Source organism: Trichoplusia ni, unplaced genomic scaffold (genome assembly GCF_003590095.1).
Source record: "Trichoplusia ni isolate ovarian cell line Hi5 unplaced genomic scaffold, tn1 tig00002932, whole genome shotgun sequence".
Classification (NCBI taxonomy): Eukaryota; Metazoa; Arthropoda; class Insecta; order Lepidoptera; family Noctuidae; genus Trichoplusia; species Trichoplusia ni.
Genome location: NW_020800301.1, coordinates 20,398 through 31,864, shown reverse-complemented (window position 1 = coordinate 31,864; position 11,467 = coordinate 20,398). Strand labels below are relative to the sequence as shown.

The following is an 11,467-nucleotide window of genomic DNA, read 5'->3' as shown; positions in this document are numbered from 1 at the left end:
TTCATTGGACGCTAGCTCTGAGGTCCCGGGTTCGATCCCCGGTCGGGTCAATGTAAAAATTCACATTTTCTACATTGTCTCGGATCTGAGTGTTTGTGGTACCTTCGTTGTATCTGAATTCCATAACACAAGTGCTTTAGCAACTTACTTTGGGTTCAGAACAATGTATGTGATGTTGTCCGCATTTATTTATTTATTTATTTTTAAAGGCCAAATTTCATTGGACCTGTTTCGCCCACACTTCACCGATTCCTAAGTGATTTTGCTGCGAGAAAAGATTTCTTTTTTCATGTTTTTAAATCTCATGATCCGTAAGCTAAAGCCTAGTAACAGACAAAAGGACGTCGAAGTCTTATTTACCACTTTTATCATTGGGTTAAGGATCCCTAAAAAATATTTTTTTGACCCAGGATGCTTTGTATTCGTTAGTTAAATATAACATACTCTAACTGCATGTTTCTGATTTGCAACCAATTTTGCAATATTCCTTTTTTGGCTATCATAATATAATAATAATATGGTGAAAGAAAATTTCATAAAAATACCAAAATACGTTCTAGTTTTCCTTTTCTTAACAAGTACGTAGTTGGTAGTAAGTAACTGTTTCACGGGTGGTCAACTCACGTAATTTACTGTAAGGAATCATCAAGTAATCATACAAACAATAGACTGTCTAACTTATTATTTACTTGTGGTAACATCCTAGTGTGTCGTCATTTACTGCACTATCAATAATAGAAGCTTATGAGGGTTACACGCGATTAAAAATAAAAATAAAAACTAATAAGCGAACAATATTCAATGAAAAAGTCAAATTAAAAAACAAGTTAGGTGGGAAAACTTTATTATTAGGTGCTTTGTTTAACTCATTAACAGTCTGGACGTTAACAGCGTAATATCATTTTTTTTTTATTATAAACTGAATTATATTTACATACAAAAATCATTGCCGAGGAATTGTAGTAGATTATATTTAATAGTCACTAACCATTACGGAATAACTCAAGAATGGACTATTAATAAAGGAATCGTTTTAAATCGACGATTATACGCAACTCTTACAAATGACTTGGCAAACATTCGATCAAAAAGTAAAAATAATTGGCAATCGAAGATCACCTTCGTAGACACATCGGTTTTTTTATCATCATCAACGTTGACTTCATTTAATTTTAGAGCTTCGTACTCTAAAAATGAAACCGAAATTCGGGTATCAATAATAACTTGCTTCATCAATTCCCAATGGGTACTGGAAGACTGCTAGGGCTCTGATAGTAGTGCGGTGTTTCGTTAAGGGTGGTAGCTCCGATGACGTCACCGGCCGCGACTAACAGCAGTCGTCTTTTCCTGTGGTGTCGCAGCAATGACGTCACGCTCGGGAAGCTGTGCTCGCCGCGGCGGGGGAAACCGAGCGCCAGCCGACCGTCAGGCCTGCGCCGGACGCCCACGTTGTGGACGGCGTTGGAGCAGGACACGCTGAGAGTATACGCGTGGTCCGGCTAGAAAGGAACATCAACTATTAAATTACTATTTACATACCTAAATACAATACGATTCCAAGCTTGTACTGTTATAAAAATAAGGACATATATAGGAGTGGTTGCATTGCATGCATTGCACATGGGCAAAAATCTGTCTCTTTGAATTTTTGTCCACTATTTTGTGTTTATTTGTGAGACCTACAGACACTGCTCAATACCATGTACGCTTTTACACTTTACTCAACCGCAAAAATATTTTAAAGGTGGCAACAATCCCTTTAGACTATACAATCCTTACCTGACTAGAAGGCCTTAGAATGAAGGTTCCATCAGGTTGTCCCTTCAGCAAGTTCTGTGCCTCAGCTCTGTCCACGTTCATGTAGTAGGGCTCGTTCTCAACCGGCACCGGGAGAGGCCGGTCCGCCATGTTGGTCCTGCCTGACTTGCGCTCCTCTGGCCACCTGCGGCCAGGGTCCTCGCTGCCATCTTTGGGATCACCTTCTGAGTCCTCAGAGTGATGGTCGTCGTTTGTTTCTGGAAATGAAAAAATATTGCTTAGTAATTATTTCGTTAATAGAATTAGGAGAGGCTAGCTGTAGCCAGCGGCTCTGCTAGCTACAAATCGAAAATGAACCCTAACATAAAATTGGGATAAAAACTATGTGACAATCCAGGGCCGGGCAGCAATTCTGCTATTTACAATTGCCGATGAATGAATGGAATATTGATTATTACAAAAATGAGAACGTATGGAGAGGCCTATTATGTCCAGCAGTCGACAGCTATATACAGCTATATAGGCTGGGATGATGATGATGGCAAAAATGGATTATTGTGTTGGCAAAATGGTGAGAAGAATACAAATAGCGTCATTTGAATCGAAATATGTAAATAGCGGAATTGGAGCCCAGGTCTTAGCGCTTGACTTGCATTACCACATTCACAAAAACACCTCTTTGTTAATCACCTGCGACCACATCGGTGAGACAATGCCCTATATGGTAGAAGCAGTCCACCACGGTGGTCCCGAGCCTGGCTCCCAGGTTGTACATGAGTGGTACACTCACTTTCACCCACCAGCACATCGTACCTCCACTACCAGTCTTTGGCAGTCAACTGTTTTACCGCCATATTTGTTAAAGTTGTTTGCAGACTAATAAGTTGTAATGTTTGTTTGTTTGTTTGTTTATTTATGTTTATTGCAAGTGCCTTTTTATGTACTACTTTATAATTTTGTCATTGTTTTAATGTTTTGCTAGATTACTGTCACTATTAATACGCACAAGTTAGGTTCTTAGTACAACCTTTATTGAGAATATATTATGTAAATGAGAAACAATTAATATTTATCACTTCATTTTGTTAGTTATTTTTAGAATAGCTCCATTAACCAATTAAGTGGATTTTATTAACGATGTTATTTTTAACTTGGTAATATCCCTTTGTGTGAAGTCATTGTTTTCAATGGAATATTTGAGATAAAAAACGTAAATTACTTAGTAATAATATTAGACATTACTATCTTTGAATAATTAATTAAGTGTTAAAGTAATATTGACGCACACAGCGCCCTCTGTCGAAAAGCTTGTTAAAACAGTCCAAACTTACAGCATATCTGAGCAATGGTGTTAAGTTCAATTATATCAATTGCAAGATAAGGATCGGTGTGAATCAGTCGTGACTCACCGTCTCCGACTGTATGTAGTCACAACAATTAAGTGTATCTAACGAATTAACGGCGATCTGAATACTGTGTTATGTATGAGTGAGAGATTTAAAGTGACACAGTATATATGCCAAACTATTTTTTTTTTTTCAAAAATATAACAAGTCTTGTTTGTTATTTGATCTTAAGCGTACAACTTAATAAAATTGAATCTGTGATATTTTTTTGTGATTACTTTTCTCGACTATTTCTTTAATAAATAGAAAAACCACCAGTTCCGTATAAATTACTCATGAATTACAAAAGCTAGCACAATTTCCTGCCGAAGGCACACTTTTCACTTTCCTTTTTTAATTTAACTTTTTTCTACCAAAAATATTCATCACGTAAAATTAGCACAATTATTTAGTAAGTTACACTGAGTGCAAACTACACAAAACTTAACACTTTTCAACCACATTTGACTAACAACCAATTAAATTTGAATATCTCTCACTCTAATTACTAAACAAGGCTACTTTCACTGTTATTATAAGTTTTATAATACACTGGTGTCACTCCCGACGCACTAATAAGGAGTAAACAAATAATTGTTCTGAGTTTATCGGGTTTTATTATGTTTATTATAATGACTTATTTTTACCCGCGGCGGCGCTTGCATACGGAAACATCTGTCGATCCGTGTTCCCTAGATTTAGACGGGAACGGTTTTAATAATTCATTTGTTTGAAAAGATGATGGACGACTTAGGTAAACAACGGAAAAAATAATCAATTCTAAACACAACCAATTTTCTTAAAATTTAAATGTTTTTTCTCAGATGAAAATTTATCATTTTTTCCTTAATTTTCAAATTAAGCTAAAGTTATTATGAAATAAATAATGAATATTTTTTTAAGTATTTTCTTTAATTTTTTAACATAGCGCACACGCAGACGTAGCGTAAAATTTCGATATTAATGTACAAATACAAGTATGGGATCTTTCTTTCCGAGTGCTGGCCACTATCAGATCTATCGAGACTTATCGATAGACTTCTAAGTTATAATAATACTAGCCTAAAGATGTTTTACTGCTAGGAATGGGCTTGCTACCATATAGGAGAGTTTTGAACATTAATTACCATGCAGGTAGCTCAATGTAGGTTATTAAAATATTTGGAAATCCAGTTTCCTCACAATAGTTTCTTTTTATGTCAGAAATGTCTAATAAAAAATACTAGAATAGCTAAGAAAGGACATAATTATAAAGTCTGGAAAGGACCCCTAAAACTCAAAAAGTATTTTATGACTATAAGTTGATTGATTAATTTTTCATTTATTCCTAATATATTCTTTATAAAGCATACCATTCTTAAACTAAACACTTCATATGGTAATAGTGTTGTTTTCTTTTATTTATTTATTTTAAATCATACAATTCTCCTTGCAATTCTAACTCGCCAAACGTTTATCGATAATCATTAAGTCACATCCCTACAAACTTACATGTCGCTCACCCAACACATGTTTCTCGAGAAATAAAAGAAAAAAAAACTTATGAGAAAGTGTCAGCGTTGTATTGTCATATTAGTCTCCCTGTGTAGGACTACACCAACTCGGGAGATCGCGTTTTCGTTTTGAAAAAAAAGTCGTCTAATATTATTTTCATAATCATATATTTTTTTTACAGAATACTTTCTCAACTGCCAAGTTAAGTTAGTTTTGTAGAATTTATTGTGGAGATCAGCATTATATACAAAAATCGCTACATCTTCACAGTAGTGCTTTCTTAAAACTATTGACAATAAACATAAGCGAGTTTAACCAATTTACCTATACCATATTATCATTCATAACTTGCCCAGCCTCAGAACAAGCATTCGTGGATAACACAAACGCCACCTACACAGGGGTCGAACCCGCGACACATCGCGCTCAGTGGGTTCTTCTTGGTGACCTTAACCACTCGGCTAAACCGTGCAGTCTATATATTGAATCGTCATTGGTATGTATACGTTTAAATAAATGTATTCTTAAACGTTATAATAATGACGGTCAGAGCTGCTACTTTCAACATAATGCATATCTCCTACATATACTGCTGATTACTATCGCTCTTTGAAAACGGCACTGCTATCTGAAGATTTCGTAGAGTGGTGGAATAAATAGTGAGATTATCTAAAGTATTAAAGATCTACATATTTACCTCGTCTGATCCCGAACCGGTTCTCGAAGATGCTGAGGATGTACCCTAGCAGCGAGTCGTCCTTCTGTCGGTATGTGATGTCACAGTAGTCCTTGTTCACCTGCAACGGCTCCAAGTACTCTTCCACGGGGAGTTTAGTCTGCGATAAAATGGACACGGAGTCAGAAAAAGTGTTAATAACGTTTGATGAAGGTAAAAAAATAATAATCTGTAAGTAGCTTCTGCTAACGGCTCCGCTTGCGTATTTTAGTAATCGCTGCAGGAGACAGTTTATTATTCCAGTATGCTTTAAGGAACATTATCCTATTACATATTTTAATTATTATTTAGAAAAATAAATGTAACACGTAACTTAAAAATAAAGTGGTAACTATGGAACTCTGGAAACAATTATTATTATAATCTCGCAAGTCCGACACCACGCCTAACACATCAGTGTATGAAAATAATCACTCCTCTTAAATGACTAATCACAATATTAAAAAAAAACCGCATCAGAATCTGTTACGTAGTTTTAATTATTTAAGCACATACAGGAATAGTCAACGCGTAAAACAGGTTTAATGTCTCGAAAAAACTAAATCTCACCTGATTTTTAGCTTCACTGCTATCAATAGGTCTAACAGCATGCACCGAGTCGTACATATTAGCGACACTATCACTATTCTCATAGAAATTTGAAACTTCTTCTTTCGCACTCTCCACCTTACAATCTTCTAACATCTCGTGTTTCTTAAAGAACGGCACTTTAAAGGATTGGAAGTATTCCTGGATCTTCACGATACAAGGCTTGACACTGACTACTCTAGTTTCTACTACCTTCTCTTTTTCTTTTTCAACAACCTCATTGTAACACAAGTCTTCGTAGAAATGATCTTCTGGCAGTTTTTCACTGATTTCCTCTCCAACTGATAGTGATTTATATTTAGGTTTACTTTCAGGTTTCCTGTAAGTCCTAGCTATGTAATACCTGCTGTTTCTCTTCATGGAGTAGTACCCTCTGTCTGAAGTATTTTCTTGTCTGGAAAACCTGGCTCTTATGTCGAAGAATGGGTATTCGTATGAACTGAGACTGAATAACTTTTTCTTCTTAGGTGTTCCGGAGTCCATAGGTAAGTATGATGGAGATCTCTCCGTCTTCTGTTGGTTTCTGTACAGGAAACTCTTTGCTGGCACGATTCTTCGTATGAGCTCTTCTACTGAACTCATTCTGTTATGTGTTTGTGTACTTTCTTCTTTTCTACGATGTGTGACGGTTTGGTATTGACTTTCCACATCAACTTTATCTGGAACATCTGTTTCAGATACCTTTGTATTATCTTTGTGGCCAATTTTAAGCGTTGCAGTATTATCTGCGTCATTCAAATATTTGTTTGGATTTTGTTTTACGTCTTCTATAAAAGAAATAAACTTCTTTGCGTTTACTTTTGGGCGCCATAGCTTTACAATTCCTTCTGTCACGTCCTGCAAAAATATTAATTTTGATGTTATATTTGCCTTTTTCCTTAATAGAAACACACTATTCACTATCGTCGTGCGTACTTTATATTAAGATGCATAGAATTAATATATCCATGTATTTAATTTATTTTTCCGGGAGGTCTATGTTTATCGCTTCATCAAGTAGGATAGCAGGTATTAACTTACCATAAAACTAGTTGTTGATAGATTAATGAGACACAAGATTAAGTCTAGTCTTTATTACATTAATTACGCTACATTTAGTTGATAAGGTTAATTGTCTATTGCATCACAACTGTCACGGTCGGTCATTCAACATAAACGTTTATTACGACATCAAACATCATTATTTTTGTTTTATTACATTTTCAGGATACTAATAAGTTTCTACGTCGCTGCTCAAATATTAACTTTAATAGTGAATTTTACAAGTGAGTCCGAAAGCAGCATTTACAAACGTCACTTAATTAGTAGTCATAGTTAAGTGTCATCTTGTATCATTCATTGTAAAGTGTAATGACGAAGACAAGACAAATATACGAAGAACGTGTTAGTACGGGAAAGTATGACTCAGTAAGTGAAATATGTAAGTCAAAAAGTTACATTCTTTATGACTTTATTTAAAGACTAGAATCCTGTCAGGATACTTCAGAAACGGCTGAACACGTTTTTTTTATACCTACCAGCAGCTTCCTCCCATCCAGTCTCTTCTCCCGCACAAATTCTGCGAACTCCAGGTAGTCCCACCGCTGCAGCAGTGACGCCACTCCATCCTCATCCAACTCCTCAACCCTCGAGTGCTTATACTCTTGACTCTCCATTACTCTATAACTTGTCAAAGAAAACTTATTATAAACGTAATTACCAGTTCGCAGTAAACTAGCGTAACGTATACGGGATCCGCAGATTTAACAACGCGAGATGACTCGCCTGTAGGTCTAGTAGTTAGAGGCCCTGACTATACCGGAGGTCGAAGGTTCGATTCCCAACCAGGAAAAATGTTTGTAGAACACCCATTTGTTCTACGTGTATGTCTGGGTGTAATTTAAATAAATATATTATTATGTTCATTAGTTGTCTATTGTATTTTTTTTTCGACTTTAGTTTTCGATATTCACCATAGCACGTAATGTTCACTGGTACCTCAGACTTATATGCTTAGAAAGATCTAGTGGCAATATATTGCTGTGTAGTCGCTAAATAAAATGCTCCAACTTTGACAATTATTACTATGGTGTTAACTAAGTGAAATAAGAAATAACAACGACATACAACGACATATACTTTTGACATTTTAATTGTTGTTCACACATAAACTATTGATGCCACATGATACATACTTGCTTACCTTTAGAATTAAGAGTTACTTTGATTAGTTTGATCTCAAATATATTTATTTTGCAGATAAAATACGTTAAACCTAATACTGTACCTATCTTTTTATTTGGAACTAGCTTGTGCCCGCGACTTCGTCCGCGTGGAATAGTGACTTCCGGCAGAAAAGTATAGATAGCTGTGTCCGCGACTCCGTCAGCGTGTAACTCCTTGTGTATTAAGTTAATGTATTGGTAATATTTATTATTATTATTTATATTGGTAATATTGTTTAGATCACGTTCACATAAGGCTTAACCCTTTATAAGACACAGAACTTAAAAATATTTATAGCTTTTAAACTTTATAATAATGTGTTAAGGTTCAAATTCTGGTGGCAATATAAGTACCACTGCCTTATAAAGGTAAGGTAAAGGTACCTATAAAACGAAAATACTTTAGTGCAAAGCTTCCGGGTAAACTATATTGAAAGTTGACCCGTCCGGCACGTGAACATAAAGACTTTTAGAACTGCTAACACGGGAAAGAGCAACATACAACTGACCATGTGAGAAACAACTGACACTGAGATCTACTCCAGCAACACGAAAAGTCTGCCCTTGAGCCTTGTTAATTGTCATTGCATAACACACCGATACTGGGAATTGCGTCCTTTTAAATTGGAATGGAAAATTATTTGGTATTAAGGGTATTCTGGGAATAAAGACGGTTTCTCCTGCACCGCAACCTGTTAAAATTTGAGCCTCGATTATATTTTGTTGCAACTGGGTTACTTTTAGTCGAGTTCCATTGCAAAGTTGTGGTGGTTTTAAATTTCGGAGCATAATAATCGGTATCCCAATTTTTAAACAAATTTCATGAGAGGGAAGTCCGGGCATATTTAAAGAATTTAAAAATTCTATCGGGTAATTAGTGGCTTCTTGTTCATCGACCATTCTATTTATTGATCTACATATAAACTTTGCTTTCCCCCTGTATATTCGACAGTATTTTGTTATTGATCTCAGATGCCTGGTCATTGCGAGGAGTTAAAATAGATCTTTCGCATAGCCAAGAATTGTCCCTATTTAATATATTTGTTACGTCACCGTAAACCGACGATATAAGATGTGGTTGAGATTGCACCATACAACATAATTCAGGCGTCAGTATAAGTTTTCCTTGGTGTAGTTGTGGATAGGTACCTTCACCAATCTTTAATAATGTGTCAGAAAATTGACTATCATCCGGGTTATCTCCAGTTCTCACTCGCATATTTATAGTCAAATGCACCGATTGTATATCTCGCCATAAATAAGAGCTTTTCAGGCAAGCCCTAACCTCATCAGCTCGGGTTCCCCGTGGTATTACCGGTAAGGTTTGTCGGAAATCACCACAAAATAAAACCGTGATACCGCCCATTGGTCGATCATTTTGTCTTATATCCCTTAAAGTTCTGTCTACCGCTTCTACTCCTTTTCGATGGGCCATCGTACATTCATCCCATATGATTAAACTACACTCGCGTAATACCTTAGCTTTGTCGCTATTTCTTGAAATACTACAGGTTGGATTTTCCGTGCGATCTAAATCAATTGGTATTTTAAACATACTGTGAGCAGTTTTACCTCCTGGTAGCAATGTTGCAGCTATCCCTGATGAAGCTACGGCAAGCGCAATTTTACGCTGATTTCGAACATAAGCCAATATTAATTTAGTCAAAAAGGTTTTTCCAGTTCCTCCAGGTGCATCTAAAAACCATATTGTTCCCAAATTATTTTGAACACTATTGCACACGCGGTCATAAACTGAACGTTGTTCTGCAGTCATCATTGGGACACCGTTTTCTAATGTTGTCAGCAGTTCCGTTAAATTGTAACCAATCTCTGCGGAATATTCCCTATTAGTTACCTCTCCGACTGAGGTTGGTGTTGGCAAACCATATTCACAGAGTGATTTACCGCCTACTGCTGTTAAGTCATCCTGAAGAGCTAATAAGCACTGATTTATGGCAAGATCACGGAAATTATCATTAGTTGTGCCTTCATCATTGTTAGGTATATTTCTAAGAAAGTCTTCTGAAAATTTTTCTTTATATTTTTCCCATAATGTTACAGCATCTGACAAATTACAAAATGTGAGTAATGTTACAAATAAATGGCTAACCGTCGTGGATTATCACTAACACAGGATTCTGCTAAAGCGTCATCCCAATGCTGATCATTTTCAAGCAAATGACGCGCTTGGCAAGCTGCTTGATAAGTGGGATAAACAACATCGTCTACTTTTCTCAAATCTATAAATGAGGTCGGTCCTCGCACGGTATGTAATAATAATCGCAAATAGAAACACTCAGCGTTGTTAGGATGAACGGTGTACACTCTACCAAGAACATGTTCTTTAAAAATACCTGACTCGCCATCTACAGGCCTGCCACGGCGTCTTCGATTAAAGACACCCCGTTGCTTATCGTAGGTATAATACGATGGAACTTCCTCATACAAAAGAGATTTTGCAAAATCATCAGTTTGGCAAAGTCGAAAGAATGCTAATAAACTTGTTTGTCTAGGGTTCTCTAACCGTTCTGTGACATTTTCGGCGTTGAAATATATACGTTGGCCGCCTTCAAGATGAACATCCAGATGAGTCACAGGTGGATATCTTTCGTGAATGTTGAAACTTAAGATCCGCCACACAGCTTCTGAAGAACTTATATATCTGCCTGACTGAAATCTTGTAACTTCATCATGTTCATTTCTCAAAGCAAATGTAGCTTGGTCACTGCCCTTATTAATATACTTACAAATATATTTTATTGACTCTACACTATTACACATTTCAACATTTATGTGAGCTTGAAATGCTCTGGACAACACAGGAGAATACGGAACGACCCACCTATTATCTAAAGTAACTTGTTGTCCAGACACTCGCTTTTCAACAGTAAAACCATCATTATCTCTTGAACGGCGACGATATAATGGGTATCCATCATGTCCTGTTACAGTGCCATCCACTAAGGCTTTTGGATATCTTTTAGTGCAACGACCGTCTTGCATGCAAGGAGAATTCCCGTTAAACGAACCACATGGACCATGTATCATATGAGTTTTAACAATGTCGTATAACACGGGATCTGCAATCGGACTTGGAATTTCAGCACTGATTAAACTGTCTACATCATTAGGTCGAACCTTATCTTTTAACCAAAGCAGGATATGTGCGTGAGGTAAGCCGCGTTTTTGCCATTCAATACTATACATATAACACAATACTTCTCCAAAAATTTTATCTTTGGTAAGTAGATCTATCATTGATTTTAATTTTAAATGAAAAACTCTTGCTATGATATCATGGC

At 36.3% G+C, this 11,467-nt stretch overlaps 1 protein-coding gene across 1 annotated transcript; it reads right to left on the bottom strand.

Moving 5' to 3' along the window:
• Positions 1 to 827: 827 nt before the first annotated feature.
• On the bottom strand, positions 828 to 7,651 carry LOC113507584. Its single transcript, XM_026890429.1, has 5 exons — positions 7,479 to 7,651; positions 5,923 to 6,798; positions 5,335 to 5,473; positions 1,780 to 2,015; positions 828 to 1,499 (listed from the first exon to the last, which is right to left on the bottom strand). Exons 1-5 carry the CDS (start codon positions 7,614 to 7,616, stop codon positions 1,233 to 1,235), a joined length of 1,656 nt encoding a protein of 551 aa, XP_026746230.1. The 5' UTR covers positions 7,617 to 7,651; the 3' UTR covers positions 828 to 1,232.
• Positions 7,652 to 11,467: the final 3,816 nt, after the last annotated feature.

Bases quoted from the DNA above. Each gene is read 5' to 3' on its own strand.
- LOC113507584 (XM_026890429.1), bottom strand. From the start codon at position 7,616: ATGGAGAGTCAAGAGTATAAGCACTCGAGGGTTGAGGAGTTGGATGAG. The intron at 2,016-5,334 runs GTAAATATGTAG...TTTCATTTCCAG, and splicing joins CCGGTTCGGGATCAGACGAG to AAACAAACGACGACCATCAC. The intron at 1,500-1,779 runs GTAAGGATTGTA...GTTCCTTTCTAG, and splicing joins TTCTAAGGCCTTCTAGTCAG to CCGGACCACGCGTATACTCT.